The following is a 23,659-nucleotide window of genomic DNA, read 5'->3' as shown; positions in this document are numbered from 1 at the left end:
GAACATGCCTTGCCTTCCACCAATCCAATACTTTTAGATTTGTGGGAAGTATTAAACTACTTTTTCGGCATGTATCATACAGCTGTACACTTATGTTATTGGGAAGCACCCACTGATACCCACAAACTGTCTTGGCCCGGCTGCTAGCGCTAAGGGGTGGTGAGCTGAGCTGTAGAGGGCCGATAACTTTGCAAAGAGTCCGGCTTCAGAAGATACCTTCTCAAACCACATACACTCTGAGTCTAGATCTGACAAGCAAGGAATGTGATTTCCCCCAAAAAATGTAGCATACAATATGGCTGTGTTTGAGTTATTTGTTTTGTGCAGTAATTTTCTTTAATGCTTGGTCATACTTCCAATGTTGTGGCAAAATGGCTTAAGGACAACAAAGTCAAGGTATTGGAGTGGCCATCACAAAGCCCTGACCTCAATCCTATAGAATATTTGTGGGCAGAACTGAAAAAGCGTGTGCGAGCAAGGAGGCCTACAAACCTGACTCGGTTACACCAGCTCTGTCAGGAGGAATGGGCCAAAATTCACCCAACTTATTGTGGGAAGTTTGTGGAAGGCTACCTGAAACGTTTGACCCAAGTTAAACAATTTAAAGGCAATGCTACCAAATACTAATTGAGTGTATGTAAACACTCTGGGAATGTGATGAAATAAATAAAATCACTCTCTCTACTATTATTCTGACATTTCACATTCAATAAAGTGGTGATCCTAACTGACCTAAGACAGGGAATTTTTACTACGATTAAATGTCAGGAATCGTGAAACCTGAGTTTTAAATGTATTTGGCTAAGGTGTATGTAAACTTCCGACCTCAACTGTACATAAGTATTCAACCCTCTGAGCCAATACACGTTAGAGTCACCTTTGGCAGTGATTACAGCTGTGAGTCTTTCTGGGTAAGTCTCTAAGAGCTTTGCACACATGGATTGGACAATATTTGCACATTATTCTTCAAGTTGGTTGTTGATCATTGCTAAACAGTCATTTGCATGTCTTGCCATAGATTTTCAAGCCAATTAAATTTTTTAAATATATATCAAGTTTATTTTTATTTTTATATAGCCCTTCGTACATCAGCTAATATCTCGAAGTGCTGTACAGAAACCCAGCCTAAAACCCCAAACAGCAAGCAATGCAGGTGTAGAAGCACGGTATATATATATTTTTTTTATTACATTTTTTTAGGTCAAAACTGTAACTAGGCCACTCAGGAACATTCAATGTCATCTTGGTAAGCAACTCCAGTGTATATTTGGCCTTGTGTTTTAGGTAATTGTCCTGCTGAAAGGTGAATTTGTCTCCCAGTGTTCATTGGAAATCAGACTGAAACAGGTTTTCCTCTAGGATTTTTGCCTGTGCTTGGCTATATTCTGTTTCCTTTTATTCCCCCAAAGAACTCCAAGTCCTTGCCGATGACAATCATTCCCATAACGTGATGTAGCCACCACCATGCTTGAGAATATGAAGAGTGGTACTCTGATGCGTTTTGGATTTGCCCCAAACAACGCTTTGTATTCAGGACATAAAGTACATTTCTTTGCCACATTTTTTGCGGGTTTACTTTAGTGCCTTAATTCAAACAGGATGCATGTTTTGAAATATTTATATTCTGTACAGGCTTCCTTTTCACTTTCATTTGGTTAGTATTTTAGAGTAGAGGTCGACCGATTAATCGGAATGGCCGATTTAATTAGGGCCTATTTCAAGTTTTCATAACAATCGGTAATCGGTATCTTTGGACACCGATTTGGCCGATAAAAAAAAAATATATATATATATATTATTTAACTAGGCAAGTCAGTTAAGAACACATTCTTATTTTCAATGATGGCCTAAGAAAGGTGGGTTAACTGCTTTGTTCAGGGGCAGAACGACAGATTTTTATCTTGTCAGCTCGGGGATTCAATCTTGCAACCTTACGGTTAACTAGTCCAACGCTCTAACCACCTGCCTTACATTGCACTCCACGAGGAGCCTGCCTGTTACGCGAATGCAGTAGGAAGACAAGGTAAGTTGCTAGCTAGCATTAAACTTATCTTATAAAAATCAATCATCACTAGTTAACTACACATGGTTGATGATATTACTAGTTTATCTAGCGTGTCCTGCATTGCATATAATCGATGCGGTGCGCATTCGCGAAAAAGGACTTGTTGCTCCAACGTGTACCTAACCATAAACATCAATGCCTTTCTTAAAATCAATACACAAGTATATATTTTTAAACCTGCATATTAGGTAATATTGCCTACTAACATGAATTTCTTTTAACTAGGGAAATTGTGTCACTTCTCTTGCGTTCTGTGCAACAGAGTCAGGGTATATGCAGCAATTTGGGCCGCCTGGCTCGTTGCGAACTGCGTGAAGACTATTACTTCCTAACAAAGACAGCCAACTTCGCCAAACGGGGGATGATTTAACAAAAGCACATTTGCGAAAAAAGCACAATCGTTGCACGACTGTACCTAACCATACACATCAATGCCTTTCTTAAAATCAATACACAGAAGTATATATTTTTAAACCTGCATATTTAGCTAAAAGAAATCCAGGTTAGCAGGCAATTTTAACCAGGTGAAATTGTGTCGCTTCTCTTGCGTTAATTGCACGCAGAGTCAGGGTATATTTAACAGTTTGGGCCACCTGGCTCGTTGCAAACTAATTTGCCAGAATTTTACGTAATTATGACATAACATTGACGGTTGTGCAATGTAACAGAAATATATTTAGACTTATGGATGCCACCCGTTAGATAAAATACGGAATGGTCTTTCACTGAAAGAATAAACGTTTTGTTTTCAAAATTATAGTTTCCGGATTCCACCATATTAATGACCAAAGGCTCGTATTTCTGTGTGTTATTATGTTATAATTAAGTCTATTATTTGATAGAGCAGTCTGACTGAGCGATGGTAGGCAGCAGCATTCATTCAAACAGCACTTTTGTGTGTTTTGCCAGCAGCTCTTCGCAATGCTTCAAGCATTGAGCTGTTTATGACTTCAAGCCTATCAACTCCCGAGATTAGGCTGGTGTAACCGATGTTAAATGGCTAGCTAGTTTGCGGGGTGTGCGCTAATAGCGTTTCAATCGGTGACGTCACTCGCTCTGAGACTTGGAGTAGTTGTTCCCCTTTGTGGAGCGATGGGTAACGATGCTTCGAGGGTGGCTGTTGTCGATGTGTTCCTGGTTCGAGCCCAAGTAGGGGCGAGGAGAGGGATGGAAGCTATACTGTTACACTGGCAATACTAAAGTGCCTATAAGAACATCCAATAGTCAAAGGTATATGAAATACAAATCGTATAGAGAGAAATAGTCCTATAATTCCTATAATAACTACAACCTAAAACTTCTTACCTGGCAATATTGAAGACTCATGTTAAAAGGAACCACCAGCTTTCATATGTTCTCATGTACTGAGCAAGGAACTTAAACGTTAGCTTTTTTACATGGCACATATTGCACTTTTACTTTCTTCTCCAACACTTTGTTTTTGCATTATTTATTTGAGGCTAAATTGATTTTATTGATGTATTATATTAAGTTAAAATAAGTGTTCATTCAGTATTGTTGTAATTGTCATTATTACAAATAAATTAATAAAATAAAAGAAATCGTCCGATTTAATTGGTATCGGCTTTTTTTGGTCCTCCAATAATCGGTATCGGCATTGAAAAATAATAATCGGTCGACCTCTATTTTAGAGTAACTACAATATTGTTGATCCTTCCTCAGTTTTCTCCTATCGCAGACATTAACTCTAACTGTTTTAAAGTCACCATTGGCCTCATGGTAAAATCTCTTAGCGGTTTCGATACTCTCTGGCAAATGAGTTAAGGACGCCTGTATCTTTGTAGTGACTGGGTGTATTGATACACTCTGGATGGTGTAATTAATAACTTCACCATGCTCAAAGGCATATTCAATATCTGCCCCCCCCCCCCCCCCCCAATCAACCAATAAGTGGCCTTCTTTGTGAGGTATTGGACAACCTCCCTGGTCTTTGTGGTTGAATCTGTTTGAAATTCAATGCTCAACTGAGGGACCTTAAAGATAATTGTATGTGTGGGGTACATAGATGACGTAGTCATTAAAAAATAATGTCAAACACTTATTGTCCATCTAGTCAATTCAACTTATTATGTGACTTGTTAAGGAGTTCTTTACTCCTGAACTTAGTTAGGCTTCCCATAACAAAGTGGTGAATACTTATTGACTCAAGAAATGTCACCTTTTCATTTTTTTATTAATTCGTAACAATTTTCACTTTGTCTCATCAGCCCGCACACACAATGTCAATCTCAATTTAATAAATTTTAAATTCAGGCTGTAACACAACAAAATGTGGAAAAAGTCAAGGGGTGTGAATTCTTTCTGAAGGCACTGTATATTCGCATAGATTGCATTTCGATTACTGATGGTGTTTATTTGGATTCTTTACTTCGTCCTAACTTTTGATGTCTTGCTTCTATTATTTAATAATTATTTTGTTTGACATTTTTTACTACGCTGTCAGGATCTAGTAACACAAACATTTCGTTGTACCTACTATAACATCTGCTAAACTGTGTACGTGACCAATAAACTTTGATTAGATTTTTTGATTTGATTTGGGATGCAGCCTGAGGCTTTAAAGGCCAGCAGCAGACCCGGACCGGTTGTGATGTCTGTCGGTACCCGGGATGGCTCTTTTGAACTGGGAAGCTGCAAAGGCTAGACTAGAGATGCTGTTTACGCATCTGGTGCCCTTTCGCCGTAGGCTTTGACTCACACCAAAGGAAATGCACGTGAACACACAAGCGCACGTGCACACACACACACACACAAAAAAGCATGTTAAATGTTTCTATGCTGGCTCAAACCTTTGTTTTAATATTTCCTCACACCTTGTGGTTGTAGAGCTTAAGCATCAGTACAACTAGGCTTATCCATCCATCCGCAATGTTATTTTATTTTTGTTAGAATTAAACATTTCAAAAATTATATGTAACCTCTGCCTCGGGTAGACCATTGAGTGTCTATGGACATTTTTATTTGAAGGGTACCTACATAAGGATGCCATTCTACATGCATTACTCCTAGCAAACATATCAGTACATAAGCATTTAATATATAATGTCCGCATTATAAGTGACATTACTGACACAGGCTATGAAATTTCAACATGCGGTTGTTGGCATAAGCATTAGTACAGCTTATGAATGAGTTTTGGGATAGTAATAATGTTTTATGAAGTCTTTATGTAGGTATGCCTTACCGTGTAACTGTCATCTTCTCTGAGTTTCATCAGTGAATGTGTTTGTTATGCTCTCTCTGATTTCCATTGCAGAACTGGAAGCAGTGATCCATATTGCATCGTGAGGATTGACAATGAGGCCATCATTAGGTATGTGTTTGTGTGTCCTGTCTCTGGCAGACCTATTAAGCCGGCTGAAGATCCTCTCTGCCGCACTGCTTTGTTTGCGCTAAGGCGATTATCATACATTTTACCGCTTTTGATTAATTAGATCATTTCCATAGCGCACCGCTTACTTTCAATTAGTTTGGCACATCTCAGCTGGCTAAAGCTTTGTATTTAGATCCACCTGGGTGTGTTTTGATGAAAGCCAAGAGTGTGTTTTTAATCAACGTATTATATCTAGAATTACAATGTCTTGTTTGTCGATTGTGATGGAGTAAAATAATTTTTAGCTGAGGTTTGTCTGCATAGAATAGAAATGCCTTTAATTTAGGACCGTGTTATCCAAAAGGATTAGGACAATATGGCCATTATCTTTAACCAAGCGGTTGTTGTTATGAGCAATCTGCTGGTTAAATCGGTTGGTTGCCTCAGCCTGACAATCTGCTGTAGACCGAACAGTAAAGTAAGAAAAGGCCAGCTTTGCTTGTTAATGTTTAACTGAATGACCTCTTGTCTGGCTCGCTGAATGGGGGCTGACTGCAAAAAGCTGAAGTCAATGGCTGTATGCTCTCTCACTAGTAAAACCCTTAATTGTGGAATTTGAGCCTGCCTGTCTCCATAGTGAGATTCAGTGGGAGGTGGAGGGGTGATGGAGAAATTACTTAGGAGAGTTAAGTAACTGTCTTGTAAAAATCACACTTTAAAAAAGTTTTTTTTTTTTTTAATTTTCGTTTACTCATACCCAAATGTTGTTGACTTGTTCTATACTAGGATTTGTGGCCAACGCATGAATTGCAGAAAAATCCTACCAATAGAGAATGATCGAGGCCTGTTTAAAAAAAAAATTAAATAAGGGGTGGATCAGCTTAATATTGCAGAATGATTGTTGCTTCCATCAATGTAATTGTCTGCATCATTTCCAATCCCCCGTATATTTTTTGGAGTAAATATATGTATCTATATACATGCACATAGATATACAAAGATAGATATACAAACTTTTTTTAGAATATACCTTTTATTATTCCCCACAATCCTACCACCCTTCCCCCAATTGGAGTAAACTAATAACACTAGGCTTCTACCTTCAGTTTATACATCTTATACACATTTTACAGACGCAATCTATTTTACAATAGTTATATTTAGTTTGTTTTTAATCCTCTTTTTCTGATGTCCATCCATTTTGATTTCTATTTGTAACTGCTATTTCACAAAATTTCTGAACCTATATACATTTACAGACCCTGTATGTTTTACATTGGTTATCTTGTTGTTAGTCCCAAATTCCTTGATGGATACCTATTAGCAACAAACAATCAAGGTTTATTGTGTTTTGTCAATGATGCAAACTAAGATAAATCTCTGTCATTGGAAAACACATCGTTACTCAAATTCAGGACTAGTATAGATTATTATGTATTATTTATGCGTGCATCAAGTTATTAATATGCCTTTATGGTGTTTTCTTATGACCTTATCTCAATATGCCTTTCAATGTTGATAATAGTATGCCCTTATCTCTCTCTCCCAGGACGGCTACGATATGGAAGACGCTCTCTCCCTTCTGGGGGGAGGAGTATAACGTTCACCTGCCCCCGTCCTTCCATACCATCTCCTTCCATGTGCTGGATGAGGACTCTCTGAGGTAATGAGGTTGTCTCTTCTCAAAGTCAGCTTTTATATCATTGCCACACAAGGTTTTTACAACAGCAATAGTAAACAGTCCTTTCAAGTCCTATGCAGTACTGTACTTTAATTTTGATATTATTTATATCCATTATGGACCCTATTCAAATATATTTAGGTCCTTTTTTTAATACTCAATTCAAAACAGTGCAGTACATTAACCCTTTACACTCATGGGAATTGGTCTATATGGATAGGACTAAATTGAAATGTTTCTTACAGAAGAAATATGAAAAGCATAAGCATGGTGGCAATTGAAAAACAGTTTTGAGATTATGGGAACATTATTAGACCAAAGTTGAGGACACAACAGTTCACCTGATACAATACTGAACATAAACATTACGCTGTTGATTTTTACTATACTTATCGCCACATTTGTTAATCTAAAAATATTCTGGATACATTCAGTAACATGATGAGAATATTCCTGGAAAATGTGGGGTAGGTGCAACATAAGACACATAAATTACAAGGGTTTGAGTGAGAGGACTAACTGGTGTATCCAAGTGGCCTCACAACTCTCAAGTAATTTCAATACACTTATGATTCAAAGGGCTCTGCTAGCTGTGCCGTTGAGAAACTAGAGCAAGCACACTTGTAGTTGCATCCTGCCATCACACAATTACTGTTTACGCAATCCAAAAACTGCCCATTTATAAATTGCAATCTGGGTCAGGTGGGCATTTGAAAGCTTGTTCTATTGCTAACATGACTTGCTAAGTTATAAAAGATGATCTTTAGTGTTAGGCTTTAACAAGGCAATTCAGAGAAACCGATTTGTAATTTTGGTGCGTGTTCTGCAGCAAATTGTATTCACAATAGACAAACAGGCTCATTCTGTTGAAAACAACCGAGGGTACGACACCATGTTATCTTGTAACTGTACATCAAGCATAGTGATCAAAAACGTTGACACTGTATATGACATGAGTTTTATGATATGGAAATGTGAAGTGCACATTTGTGCTTGGGTGTTTGGCTTGCTTGTATGACATTTGATCTTGCAAAATACATTGAGTCCTCTTAATTTACAGCATTTCTCTCACTCTGACAACAAAACATTTGCATAAGTTGCCCAATTAGCAGGAGAGATGGGGGCGGCAACTTGTCCTGTGCGGTGCTGAAGTTCAGAACGTCTGTCAATCAAAACCCATGCAGAATTGTGAAGCGCAGAGCTTGAACTAAAACTTTGTTTTATAAAATCATATTGTAAAGCCACTCCGTTCCAATTTAGGCGCTTATCAGTTTCAAAATCTGCCAGTTTCAACCAGTATACAGGTATGAGTGCAAAAGGTTAAGGAATAAGTTACATGAAGAAGTTGTCTTCTGCTTTTTTTCAAGGAGGTACAGTACCAGTAAAAAGTTTAGAAACACCTACTCATTCAAGGGTTTTTCTTTATTTTTACTATTTTCTACATTGTAGAATAATAGTGAAGACATCAAAACTATGAAATAACACATGGAATCATGTGGTAACCAAAACGGTGTTAAACAAATATAAATATATTTGAGATTCTTCAAAGTAGCCACCCTTTGCCTTGATGACAGCTTTGCACACTCTTGGTATTCTCTCAACCAGCTTCATTAGGTAGTCACCTGGAATGCATTACGGTGAACAGGTGTCCCTTGTTAGAAGTTAATTTGTGGAATTTCTTTCCTTAATGCGATTGAGCCAATAAGTTGTGTTGTGACAAGGTAGAGGTGGTATACAGAATATAGCCCTATTTGGTAAAAAAACAAGTCCTTATTATGGCAAGAACAGCTCAAATCAACAGAGAAACAACAGTCCATCATTACTTTAAGACATGAACGTCAATCAATCCGGAAAATTTCAAGAACTTTTAAAGTTTCTTCAAGTGCAGTTGCAAAAACCATCTAGCGCTATGAATGAAACTGGCTCCCATGAGGACCGCCACAGGAATGGAAGACCCAGAGTTACCGCTGCTGCAGAGGATAAGTTCATTAGTTACCAACCTCAGAAATTGTAGCCCAAATAAATGCTTCACAGAGTTCAAGTAACAGACCCATCTCAGCATCAACTGTTCAGAGGAGACTTCGTGAGTCAGGCGTTCATGGTTGAATTGCTGCAAAGAAACCACTACTAAAGGACACCAATAAGAAGAAGAGACTTGCTTAAGTCAAGAAACATGAGCAATGAACATTAGACCGGTGGAAATCTGTCCTTTGGTCCGAGTACAAATTTGAGATGTTTGGTTCCAACCGCCATGTCTTTGTGAGACCCATAATAGGTGAATGATGATCTCCGCATGTATGGTTCTCACATGAAGCATGGAGGAGGAGGTGTGATGGTGTGGGGGTGCTTTGCTGGTGACACTCAGTGATTTATTTAGAATTCAAGGCACACTTAACCAGCATGGCTACCATAACATTCTGCAGCAATACGCCATCCCATCTGGTTTAGGCTTAGTGGGACTAAGACCCAACACATCTCAAGGCTGTGTAAGGGCTATATGACCAAGAAGAAGAGTGATGAAGTGCGACATCAGATGACCTGGCCTCCACAATCATCCAACCTCAACCGAATTGAGATGGTTTGGGATGACTTGGACCGCAGAGTGAAGGAAAAGCATATGTGGGAATTCCTTGAAGACCGTAGGAAAAACATTCCTCATGAAGCTGGTTGAGAGAATGCCAAGAATGTGCAAAGCTGTCAAGGCAAAGGGTGGCTACTTTGAAATATCTAAAATAAGACTACTTGTCATTTCATAGTTTTGATGTCTTCACTATTATTCTACAATGTAAAAAATAGTCAAAATTAAGGGAACCCCTTGAATGAGTAGGTGTGTCCATGTCACGTCTGCTATGTGGAAACATGCAGTGTATTCGGAAAGTATTCAGACCCCTTCCCTTTTTTCACATTTTGTTACGTTACATCCTGATTCTGAAATAGATTTTTTTTAAATCCCTCAACACACAATACCCCATAATGACAAAGTGAAAACAGGTTTTTAGAAATGTTTGCAAATGTATTAAATAAAAAAACTTAAACCTTTTTTTCCCATAAGGATTCAGACCCTTTGCTATGAGACTCTAAATTGAGCTCAGGTGCATCCTGTTTCCATTGATCATCCTTGAGATGTCTCTACAACTTGATTGGAGTCCGTCTGTGGTATATTCAACTGATTTGGACATGATTTAGAAAGGCAGACACCTGTCTATATATAAGGTCCCACAGTTTACAGTGCATTTCAGAACCAAAACCAAGCCATGAAGTTGAAGGATTTGTCTGTAGAGCCCCAAGACATGATTGTGTCAGCACAGATCTGAGTAAGGATACCAAAACAAAATTGTAGCGTTGAAGCTCCCCAAGAACACAGTGGCCTCCATCATTCTTAAATGGAAACATTTTGGAACCTCCAAGACTCTTCCTAGAGGTGGTCGCAAGGCCAAACTGGGCAATCGGGGGAGAAGGGCAATGGTCAGGGAGGTGACCAAGATGGTCACTGACAGCGCTCCAGAGTTCCTCTGTGGAAATGGGAGAACCTTTTAGAAGGACAACCATCTCTGTAGCACTCCACCAATCAGGCCTTTATGGTAGAGTGGCCAGATGGAAGCCACTCCTCAGTAAAGGCACATGACAGCTCGCTTGGAGTTTGCCAAAAGCACATAGTCTTGTTTCTCATGGTCTGAGAGTCCTCTATCTGGTCTGATCAAACCAAGATTGAACACTTTGGCCTGAATGCCAAGCGTCACAGTCTTGTTTCTCATGGTCTGAGAGTCCTCTATCTGGTCTGATCAAACCAAGATTGAACACTTTGGCCTGAATGCCAAGCGTCACGTCTGGAGGTAACTGGCACCATCCCCACAGTGAAGCCTGGTGGCAGCATCATGCTGTGGGGATGTTTTTCAGCTGCAGGGACTGGGAGTCAGGATCGTGACAAAGATGAACGGAGCCAAGTACAGAGATCCTTGATGAAAACCTGCTCAGGACCTCTGGGGCAAAGGCTGGGGCAAAGGTTCACCTTCCAACAAGAACACAACCTTAAGCACACAGGCAATGCAGGAGTGGCTTTGCGACAAGTCTCTGAATGTCCTTAAGTGGCCCAGCCAGAGCCCGGATTTGAACCCGATCGAACATCTCTGGAGAGACTTGAAAATAGCTGTGCAGCAACGCTCCCCATCCAACCTGACAGAGCTTGAGAGGATCTGCAGAGAAGAAGGGAGAAACTCTTCAAATAGAGGTGTGTAAAGCTTGTAGTGTCATACCCAAGAAGACGCGGGGCTGTAATCGCTGCCAAAGATGCTTCAACAAAGTACTGAGTAAATGGTCTGCATGCTTATGTAAAAGTGATAATTCCGTTTTTTTTTAATACATTTGCAAAAATTTCTAAACATGTTTTTGCGTTGTCATTACGAGGTATTGTGTGTAGATTTGATGAGAGGGGAAAACAATTTAATACATTTTAGAACAAGGCTGTAACGTAACAAAATGTGATACAAGTCAAGCAGTCTGAATACTTTCCGAATGCACTGTAGACCTATATTTTAAAATTATCTTTTAGTTGTCTCAACAAATTTCAGGGGTATTTAGCGTCCTCTTCTCCCTGGGCATGCAATCAGCTGCGGTGTGCAAAAAAACGGCTGCGCCGGTATAAAACCAGGAAGCTGATTGAGCTAGCATATACAAGTGACCCATTGTCTTATAAGACCTTTGGACATGAGAAGTTGCTAAAACTACAGTATTGTGCAAGAAAAACCTGTGACGGCTAGCCTGCATTGTGATAAACATGCACACTGCAGACTCATTTGAATTTATTATTGACAGTGGTACAAACTTGAAGAGCAAGTTCAGTGGAATCTACCTAACCTGTAGCCCTTGTGTCGTTCCAGCCGTGATGACGTCATCGGGAAGGTATCCATCAATAAGGAAGCCTTGGCTGCCAAACCACAAGGTGAGACCTCGCTGCGGCTGTGTTTTCCTCAAATCATGGTCTGAGGCAATATACAAGCTGTGTTTTGACCCAAAACATGTCAAATTATTTAGCCATGTGCACTTTCCTTTACGCTAACACTGACCAATTTCTTTGAGTTTTAGCAACTTCCATGTTCTCAGAAATGATCTTAGCATGTTGTCGGGTCAAATGGACCCATGTTGTTGAACTACGGTACACTACTGGTCAAAAGTTTTAGAACACCCACTAAATTGTAGAATAATAGTGAAGACATCAAAACTATGAAATAACACATGGAATCATGTAGTAACCCAAAAACTCTTAAATCAAAATATATTTCAAATACCCACCCTTTGCCTTGATGACAACTTTGCACACTCTTGTTATTCTTTCAACCAGCTTCACCTGAAATGCTTTTCCAACAGTCTTGAAGGAGTTCCCACATATGCTGAGCACTTGTTGACTGCTTTTCCTTCACTCTGCGGTCTGACTCATCCCAAACCATCTCAATTTGGTTGTGGGATTGTGGAGGCCAGGTCATCTGATGCAGCACTCATCACTCTCCTTCTTGGTAAAATAGCCCTTCCACAGCCTGGTGGTGTGTTGGGTCAGTGTCCTGTTGAAAAACAAATGATAGTCCCACTAAGCCCAAACCAAATGGGATGGCGTATCGCTGCAGAATGCTGTGGTAGCCATGCTGGTTAAGTGTGCCTTGAATTCTAAATAAATCAGACAGTGTCACCAGCAAATCACCCACAATAACACCACCTCCTCCATGCTTTACGGTGGGAAATACGCATGCGGAGGTCATCGTTCCCCCACAACGCGTCTCACAAAGACACGGCGGTTGGAACCAATAATCTCCAATTTGGTACAAATTTCCACCAGTCTAATGTCCATTGCTCGTATTTCTTAGCCCAAGCAAGTCTCTTTCTTATTGGTGTCCTTTAGTAGTGGTCTACTCTGAACAGTTGATGTTGAGATGTGTCTGTTACTTGAACTCTGTGAAGCATTTATTTAGGCTGGTATTTCTGAGGCTGGGAACTCTAGTGAACTTATCCTCTGCAGCAGAGGTAACTCTGGGTCTTCCATTCCTGTGGCAGTCCCCTTGAGAGCCAGTTTCATCATAGCGTTTGATAGTTTTTGCGACTGCACTTGAAGAAACTTTAAAAGTTCTTGAAATTTTCCGTATTGACTGACCATGTCTTAAAGTAATGATGGACTGTCATTTCTCTTTGCTTATTTGAGCTGTTCTGTTCATAATAAGGACTTGGTATTTTACCAAATAGGGCTCTATCTTCTGTATCACCTTGTCACAACACAACTGATTGGCTCAAACTCATTAAGAAGGAAAGAAATTCCACAAATTAACTTTTTAACAAGGCACACCTGTTAATTGAAATGCAATCCAGGTGACTACCTCATGAAGCTGGTTGAGAGAATGCCAAGAGTGTGCAAAGCTGTCATCAAGGCAAAGGGTTGTTATTTGAAGAATCTCACATTTTTTAAATGTGTTGATTTGTTTAACACTTTTTTGGCAGTGTTATTTCATAGTTTTGATGTCTTCACTATTATTCTACAATGTAGACCTTTTGACCGGTAGTGTATGTCTCGTCCTTCCAGTAAAGGAATTCCCTCTACCCTGTAAGAGTAAAAGGGATCAGATGAGTTCAGGAGTAAAGTCATCTTGTGTGCTTAGTCATTATCTGGACTATTGATTCAAGGATCCCTGCATTCCACTGTTGCCATGACGCTGGTGTGGTGAGTCATCACATAGCCCTAGAGCATACTTTTGTTTTCTAAATAACGGACACGACAATCACATGATCACATAGGTTCACAAGTGGCCTCTCCTTGAATGAGGTCTTTAAACAAAGTCTTACTCACTTGGTTCATAAGTCTGGGTTTGCACTGAGAAAAGGCCCACTGGATTTTAATGGGACAGTTTCCCGGACACAGAATCAAGCCTGTGCCTGGTCCTGGACTAAAAAGCATGATCAATATCCGTTGAAATAACTTCTTAGTCCAGGACTTGGCTTAATCTTTGTCTGGGAAACCGGCCCATAAAATTCAAGTGGGCCTTTTCTCAGTGCAAACTCAGACTTATGGTCATATGGTTAGAATAACACTTATCCCACCAACGCTGCTTTGAGCCATTGTCTGATCGTCTCTACCTGCTGGCTTATTTTAGTGTTGGCAGGCTGACTCACTGGGCAAACACAGGGGTGACTACAGAGCTTCGTGAAGAGAGTGACATGTGGGTGAGGGGCCTGAGTCACACTTCACAGTAGGGTCGTGACACCGATGCTGGTCGTGGGGGGTAGTCTTACTCCGTTTTCTTCCATGCAGGGATGATGGAGACTTTCTGGCACTCACGGAGACGAGGGCGGGAATTGTCATTAGTCTTGGTGGCTGGAACTTGCCGAAGGTGTAGCTAATAACTCCAATGAGCTTTGTGTATTTGTAAGATGTGGCAGCATGTTTAAATTCCCAAGATACTTCTAGATAATTACGAGCTGATTGATCAACTCTGATATGATTCACATGGTAGCAAGCCATCTGGTATAACGCTTTATTACTTCCTATAATATGAATGATATGTTGTTTATACAGGATTTATGTAGGGCATCATGCATGCTTAAGACAGGCCAATGATATACCAGTTTGGTGTAGTCTGCGTTACGATCAAACATTTTTACCAAACACCGTACACTACAAGACAACATATAAACGTTAGCTTCTTTATATTGCATCTCCTGTATACAGTATGTCATTGGATCTCAGTTTTGTGTACTGGTAAACATTTACAAACAGTGAAAGAACTTCTCTTACTCATAATCACAAAGGCTAGATGGAGCACTTTTCCAGGGGTCTATTGCTTTGTCATTGTTTTGATTAAGGGAAGTCCTTATACATAACGAGTCGGGCAAGCATATTCCTACCCTCTTGTCTCCGCATTGTAATCCATTGCAGATGCGTTGCTTTAAAACTTATCTGACCAACCAGGAGAAGCCTTTGTTTCCAAAGGGGAGACCAAGGCTTAAATTGAAGGGGATGAACAGTGACTTCATTGGTCATCCTTGTTTAAACGGTAGGCCAAACATTAAAGGAGACGAACAGTCATCACCCCTCACCCTTCTATCTGCTACACCATCAGAGCCTTTAACATGTTACTTTTTTTTCTGAAGACATAATTAAATGAGAATCATTCCAGTTTGAAAACGATCACAAAAATAGATCCCTTTTGTGTGATGTCAGACCATGTTCTACTGCTTGACAGTGTGAATGTGCTTCTCTGCTAGGGCTCTCACACTTGAGGTGTCTGGGGGATTACTGTGGAAATAACCTTGAGAGAAGCAGGCTGTATGGAGAGGGACCTCTGAGGAAGGGGGTGGGAAAGAGGACTGTGAGCGCACTGAATCACCTTTTGAAGCAGGCAGGTCAAGGCTTGAAAGGTTAGAGACCCCTAGTGTGTGTATATTTGCCAGTCACGGTTTGAACACTCATGGATGAGACCTTTCACTGATGCCGACTGGCCTCTACCAAGGTTTGGTCAAGTGTATACTAGGCCTAAACAGAATGCTGTGGAGAACATTTGTGCGTTTGAACATCTTGGAAAAACCATCTGGCCTTAATGGCCACAGATATTCTTAAATCTCAACCCGGTACAGACCGAAGAGGACTGGCCACCCCTCAGAGCCTGTTTCCTCTCTGGGTTTCTTCCTAGGTTTCTGCCTTCTGGGGATTTTTTTCCCTAGCCACTGCTTCTGCATTACTTGCTCTTTTGTGTTTTAGGCTGGGTATCTGTAAAGCACTGCTGATGTAAAAAGGGCTTTATAAAATAAATGTGATTTTTGATTTTAAAATGTTTTAAGTCAACTCGTACTCATCCATATTTGATATGATTTTGTTTTTTTTAGTTCAGTTTCCCGCATTGTACATGTTTGTTAGGATAGCATATACCATAGACAGGACGGCGACGTTTCCTCAGAATGGTCTTCACATGGTTTCTGTCCCAAATGGCACCCTAATCCCTTTATAGTGCACTGCTTTTGACCAGGGTCCATATGGCTCTGGTAAAACGTAGTGCACTATAAAGGGACTAGTGGGCCAGAGACCGTACATGAACTATTCAGTGTTACTGGTGTATTTTTCTACTCTAAAACTACTGACATTACTTTTCATGCTGTGCTCGAAATGGAAACTGACCGACTCTTGTTTCAGTTCACTTTTCTGAAATGACTTCATCAATGTTGTGCCCATTGTAGACAGAAGTCTCCCTTCCTCCAGTTTCTGTTCCCTGGCTGAATGCCAGCCAAGATTTCACAATGTTCAGAGAAAAGCCTTTGTCATCAACACAACTTACTCCTCTCACTGTTTGTTCTGGAATAGATAGTTAATTGTACATTTTCAGCGCAACGGAAATTTGACTTCTAAGATGGAGATTGAAAAATAACTGACAATCAAGACAGCCCTCAAAATAGAGGCGATGAAACTACTGCTGTCAGTCTGAAGTTTAAGGCCTCCATGGGTGTGTCCCAAATGGTACCCTTTTCCCTATAGTGTGCACCTCTTTTGACAAAAATAGTGTAATATGTAGGGAATAGGGTCCCATATCGCCTCATGGCCACAAGTAGCTATTAGCACAGACCATTGACCAATGTTCCATCTGTTTTGTAACCCATGCGCAGTCCGCTGAACCAATGATCGGACTGTTTGTAACCCACGCACAGTCCGCTGAACCAATGATCTGTGTCTGCATTAGAAACAAGACAGCCTAATAAAAAAAGCCTCAAAGCTTTTTTCCGTCCTGCTTTGTGGAAACGTCTGTGGTTGTAGCCAGATTTATTTTTGTCCCACACTCAGCCGGCAATAAAGAATAATGTTGCTTGACTAGAGACATACCCTGGAATATCAATCAGGAGAAAAAACACTTCTTTCAAGGGTAAACAGAACGATTCTGGGAAATCTTGCCGACTTGATAGGACACTTCATAAATCATTGGGAAGCTGGAATAAATAGGCCTACTGGTTGAATGTAGTTGGAAATTATCTGGAGGGATGAAGAGTCAATTCACTGGTTGTTTCATTCAGCTTCTGTATTTTATGCATTGACTTTATGATGAGCTGAATTCTGACAAAATACATGAGTCGTATGTAGGAAATAAATGTGAAATAGCTACTGTACTCTAAAATATCAGACCTGGAAAACCTCTGGATAATACCAATGACTGTAAGGATAACAGATTTAGTGAGACTGAGGCTGTCCTAATGTTTTCCTTTTAATCAAGGAACTTATTGCCTGTGGTTTATTTCCCGATAAATCGTCAATTTATTGCTTGTGCTTGGTTGACTAAATCTGTTATTATCCTTAGTCATTGGTATTATCCAGAGGTTTTCCAGGTCTGATATTAAGACATCAGAGTACAGTATATTTGAGTCCAAATTGCAGTGCATGTATTAGATCTGTTCCAGTTCGAAGGCTGTTGAATGCAGGTTTAAACCGGGTTCAAGATCTACTCGCGCAGAAGCGAATGTATCACAGGCATTAGGTCTTTTACATTAAGCCTCCAAAAGCCTGAGACACAGAGAAAATATGTTATTGGTGGGATTTATTCACAGTGTGTGTGTGTGTGTACGACATACTGTATTCCCCTCATGAATTACCTTATCTCATCAGAGCAATACACAAGCCATCCCAAACAGGAAAGTGTGTGTTTTTATGAGCATGTTTTCTTCTATATACATTTGGTTATTCTACATAACTTTGGTTATGAGCGTGTAAAGTGCATTTGCTATAGGACCATATATCTCACGTGTCCCCACAATAACTTTCCTGTGTGTTGAAGGGCTGGATGGCTGGGTGAACCTAACTGAGATTGACCCAGATGAGGAGGTGCAAGGGGAGATTCACCTCCAGATATCAGTGTTAGGGGACGTCCCCAGAATACTGCGCTGCCAAGTACTGGAGGCCAGGTAAGACATGGATGTTGGCTAGTCCTGTATGGCTCATTTGTTGGGGCATAGTGCTTACAACGCCAGGATTGTGGGTTTAATTCTCGCGGTGGCCATCCATACCAAAATGTATGCATCTACTACAGGAAGTTGGATAAAATTGCCTACTAAATGTCTTGGTACATACACATTCATTACCTAGAAGGTGACAAATTACCTGTGGGATCTAGGGTGGACCTACTTCTCAGGTTTTACTCTAGATACGCTGACGGCATCGCTTTGTACAGCAACTACATCACACAAGGCCAGTGCTGCTCATTGGTAGTGGATGAGGTGGGGTCTACCATCACTGTATACATTTCATTTTTATTAAACCATTTTTTAACACTTCTCTATGTATAACCAATTGTTTATGAATAATTCTGATGTTTTGGATGTTATATACACTACATGACCAAAAGTATGTGCACACCTGCTCGTCAAACATCTCAATCCAAAATCACAAGCATTAAATATGGAGTTGATCACCCTTTTGCTGCTATAACAGCCTCCACTCTTCTGTGAAGGCTTTCCACTAGATAAACATTGCTGCAGGGACTTGCTTCCATTCAGCCACAAGCGCATTAGTGAGGTCGGGGATTGATGTTGGGTGATTAGGCCTGGCTTGCAGTCGACATTCCAATTAATCCCAAAGGTGTTCGATGAGGTTTGAGGTCCGGGCTCTGTGCAGGCCAGGCTGTATCACAATCGGCCGTGATTGGGAATCCCATAGGGCGGCGCACAATTGGCCCAGTGTCGTCCGGGTTTGGCCGGTGTAGCCCGTCATTGTAAATAAGAATTTGTTCTGAACTGACGTGCCTAGTTAAATAACATTTCTTCCACACTGATCTCAACAAACCATTTTGGTATGGACCTCGCTTTTTTGCATGGAGGCATTGTCATGCTGGAACAGGAAAGGGCCTCCCCAAACTGTTGGAAGCACAGAATCATCTAGAATGTCATTGTGTTTTCACTGCTCCAGAGTCCAATAGCGGCGAGCTTTACACCACTCCAGCCGACACTTGGCATTGCGCATGGTGATCTTAGGCTTGTGTGCGGCAGCTCGGCCATGGAAATCCATTTCATGAAGCTTCCGACTAAGAGTTATTGTGCTGACGTTGTTTCCAGTGGCAGTTTGGAACTCGTTAGATTGTTTTAACTGAGGACAAACTATTTTGCGGTCCCATTCTGTGAGCTGGTGTGGCTTACCACTTCACGGCTAAAACGCTATTGCTCTTAGACGTTTTCCCTTCACAATAACAGCACTTACAGTTGACCGGAGCAGCTCTAGCAGGGCAGAAATTTGATGTATTTGTTGGACAGGTGGCATCCTATGACTGTGCCACTTTGAAAGTCACTGAGCTCTTAAGGCCATTCTACTGCCAATGTTTGTCTATAGAGATTGCATAACTGTGTGAGCGATTTTATACAACTGTCAGCAACGGGTGTGGCTGAAATGGTCTAATCCACTAATTTGAAGGGGTGTCCACATACATTTGTGTGTATATACAGTCGGAAGTTTACATGCACCTTAGCCAAATACATTTAAACTCAGTTTTTCACAATTCCTGACATTTAATCTGAGTAAAAAATCCCTATCTTAGGTCAGTTAGGATCCCCACTTTATTTTAAGAATGTGAAATGTCAGAATAATAGTGTAGAGTGATTTATTTCAGCTTTTATTTCTTTCATCACATTCCCAGTGGGTCAGAAGTTTACATACACTCAATTAGTATTTGGGAGCATTGCCTTTAAATTGTTTTACTTAAGTCAAATGTTTCGGGTAGTCTTCCACAAGCTTCCCACAATAAGTTGGGGGAATTCTGTCCCATTCCTCCTGACAGAGCTGGTGTAACTGAGTCAGGTTTGTAGGCCTCCTTGCTCGCACACGGCCTTTTCTGTTCTGCCCACAAATCTTCTATGGGTTTAAGGTCAGGGCTTTGTGATGGCCACTACAATACCTTGTCTTTGTTGTCCTTATGCCATTTTGCCACAACTTTGGAAGTATGCTTGGGGTCATGAACCATTTGGAAGACCCATTTGCAACCATGCTTTAACTTCCTGACTGATGTCTTGAGATGTTGCTTCAATATATCCACATAATTTTCCATCCTCATGAAGCCATCTATTTTGTGAAGTGCACCAGTCCCTCCTGCAGCAAAGCACCCCCACAACATGATGCTGCCACCCCCGTGCTTCACGGTTGGGATGGTGTTCTTTGGCTTGCAAGCCTCCCTCTTTTTCCTCCAAACATAACAATGATCATTATGGCCAAACAGTTCTATTTTTGTTTCATCAGACCAGAGGACATTTCTCCAAAAAAGTACATTCTTTGTCCCCATGTGCAGTTGCAAACCGTAGCCTGGCTTTTTAATGATGGTTTTGGAGCAGTGGCTTCTTCCTTGCTGAGCGGCCTTTCAGGTTATGTCGATATAGGACTCATTTTACTGTGGATATAGATACTTTTGTACCCGTTTCCTCCAGCATCTTCACAAGGTCCTTTGCTGTTGTTCTGGGATTGATTTGCACTTTTCGCACCAAAGTACGTTTATCTCTAGGAGACAGAACGCGTCTCCTTCCTGAGCGGTATGATGGCTGCGTGGTCCCATGGTGTTTATACTTGCATACTATTGTTTGTACAGATGAACGTGGTACCTTCATTCATTTGGAAATTGCTCCCAAGGATGAACCAGACTTGTGGAGGTCTACAATTTTTTTTTCTGAGGTCTTGGCTGATTTCTTTTGATTTACCCATGATGTCAAGCAAAGAGGCACTGAGTTTGAAGGTAGGCCTTGAAATACATCCACAGGTACACTTCCAATTGACTCAAATGAGGTCAATTAGCCTATCAGAAGCTTCTAAAACCATGACATCGTTTTCTGGAATTTTCCAGGCTGTTTAAAGGCACAGTCACCTTAGTGTATTTCAACTTCTGACCCACTGAAATTGTGATACAGTGAAATAATCTGTCTGTAAACAATTGTTGGAAAAATGACTTGTGTCATGCACAAAGTAGATGTCCTAACCGACTTGCCAAAACTATAGATTGTTAACAAGAAATTTGTGGTGGAGTTGAAAAACAAGTTTTAATGACTCCAACCTAAGTGTATGTAAACTTCCGACTTCAACTGTATATAGTATATTTCTTAAATTAAAAGTCAAATACAGACGTTTTTATCTCATTAGCAAAAACATTCTGGGTAACAATAAGTACCTTACTAACTGCGTTTCCATCCATATTTATGTGAAAAAAGTCACGACATCTGTGATGGAAACAAAGTTTTGGTGCAACTTTATAAATTCCGACATGGACATAGTGGGATCGTTTTGTCTGTCAAATTAATTATGTGAGAAATTGTGGTGAAAACACCTTTTTAAGCGCAAATATTTATATAACAACCATCATATCGAATTACATTTGGAGTCATGCAGTATGGTGTGGTCCTTCCACGACGACTCGGAAAACCATGCAGTTTATTATTAGGCTACAGATTAAATAAATTATGATGAACTTCACAAGGTGGTGAAAGTGCACAGTGATCATGATGCTCCTTTCCAATAAATATTGAGGGTCTCATTCTGGTGGCATGATGATCTACGCTTGACTGCCGTTTGACAAGTAAAAATATTCTCGCTCTTATCCTTAATAATCTCATGCGTAGACTAACCTACCCGGCCACACAGCCTACCCACACTATCTGCGAGCAGTTGGCTAGAGTGCACGTGGCAAGACCAGAGTAGGCACATTTGCTATTTAATACAAGTTTTTGTGACAACTATTGGTACAGTTAAATGCAATGGACACACATTGAACTTTATATTTTTATTCGGTACATGAAAACTTCAGCGAGATATTACATTGTGTGCCGTATGTAATCGCTCACTGATTTGTATCTGCAACTAGTTAATTTGGTGGAAACACCACTGGTGGAAAAATTTGCGTATTTTCTTTATGCAGATTTTTGAAAATTTGCCTGAAAATCTGTTGCCAATTGGATGGAGACTAGATACTGTGATTTGTTTTATGTTTGACCATTAAAAACAAACAGGTTCTTAGCAAAGAGCAATTTCTCAAGCAAGAATTTAGCAAGGACAGTCAGAGTGGTCCGAGTGGTGAGGGGGAAAACTGAAATCTAGCAGAGATGTTTGGAACTCTTTCTTATTGGTCGATAAACTAATTTACCACCTGGTGATGTCACCAAGCAGGCCAAAACTCCATCCCACCAAAACATACACTAAAGGGGCATAATCATCATTTCCACAGTATTATTCCAACCTCATAGTGTGGAAATATACAGTGCCTATAGAACATCTCTTGGATTTCTTCACATTTTATTGTGATACAAAGTGTGATTTTAAAATGTATTTAATTGTAAGAAAATTGTCAACTATCTAGACAATACTATTTTTCTACATTAATAAAAAAATCAAACACTAATATACAGTGCCTTCAGAAAGTACTTATACCTTATTCCACATTTGGTTATAGCTTGAATTAAAGTAAGCATTTTTCTCACCCATCTACACACTACCCCATAATGACAAAGTGAAGACATGCTTTTAGAAATGTTTGCTAATTTATTGAAAATGAAGATATCTAATTTACATAAGTTTTCACACCCCTGTGTCAATACTTGTAGAATCACCTTTGGCAGCGACTACAGCTATGAGTCTTTGTAAGTCAAAGAGCTTTCCACACCTGGATTGTGCAACATTTGCCCACTTTTTACAAATTATTTTCAAAATTCTTCAAGCTAGGTCAAATTGGTTGTTGATCATTGCTAGACAACCATTTTCAGGTAGTACCATAGATTTTCAATTAGATTTAAGTCAAAACTGTAACTCGGCCACTCAGGAACAGTCACTGTCTTCTTGGTTAGTAACTCCAGTGTAGATTTGCCCATGTGTTTTAGGTTATTGCCCTGCTGAAAGGTGAATTAATCTCCCAGTGTCTGGTGGAAAGCAGACTGAACCAGGTTTTCCTCTAGGATTTTGCCTGTGCTTAACTCCATTTAGTTTCTTTTTTATCCTGAGAAACTCCCCAGTCATTAACGATTACAGACATACCCATAACATGATACAGCCACCACTATGCTTGAAATTATGGAGTGTGGTACTCAGTAACGTATTGGATTTACACCAAACAAAACACTTTGTATTCAGGACAAAAAGGGAATTGCTTTGCCAATTTTTTTGTTTATTGCCTTCTTGCAAACAGGATGCATGTTTTGGAATATTTTCACTCTGTTAATTAGGTTAGTATTGTGGAGTAACTACAATGTTTATATATCCTCATTTCTCTTCGATCACAACCATTAAATTCTGTAATTGTTTTAAAGTCACCATTGGCCTCATAGTGAAATCCCTGAGCGGTTTCCTTCCTCTTCGACAACTGAGTTAGGAAGGACGCCTGTGTCTTAGTAGTGACTGGGTGTATTGATGCACCATCCAAAGTGCAATAACTTCACCATGATAAAAGGGATATTCAATGTCTGCTTTTTAACCCATCTACCAATAGGTGGCCTTCTTTGCGAGGCATTGGGAACCCTCCCTGGTTTTTGTGGTTGAATCTGTGTTTGAAATTCGCTGCTCGACTGAGGGACATTACAGATAATTGTATGTGTGGGGTACAGAGATGAGGTAGTC

At 40.2% G+C, this 23,659-nt stretch overlaps 1 protein-coding gene across 1 annotated transcript in view; it reads left to right on the top strand.

Annotated features, from left to right (window-relative positions):
* The window catches only part of rasa4 (RAS p21 protein activator 4), a 70,711-nt gene that overhangs the window by 8,280 nt on the left and 38,772 nt on the right, over window positions 1-23,659 (top strand). Inside the window, exons 2-5 of the mRNA XM_071339291.1 lie at window positions 5,343-5,399; window positions 6,949-7,062; window positions 11,958-12,019; window positions 17,868-17,994. Of these exons, the coding sequence (XP_071195392.1) occupies window positions 5,343-5,399; window positions 6,949-7,062; window positions 11,958-12,019; window positions 17,868-17,994 (360 nt within the window). The remainder of the gene's footprint in view (window positions 1-5,342; window positions 5,400-6,948; window positions 7,063-11,957; window positions 12,020-17,867; window positions 17,995-23,659) is intronic.

The sequence above is a fragment of the Salvelinus alpinus genome, chromosome 13, assembly GCF_045679555.1.
Source record: "Salvelinus alpinus chromosome 13, SLU_Salpinus.1, whole genome shotgun sequence".
NCBI classification, from domain to species: domain Eukaryota; kingdom Metazoa; phylum Chordata; class Actinopteri; order Salmoniformes; family Salmonidae; genus Salvelinus; species Salvelinus alpinus.
The sequence above is the reverse complement of the archived record's forward strand: the minus strand, read 5'-3'. Positions and strand labels throughout refer to the sequence as shown.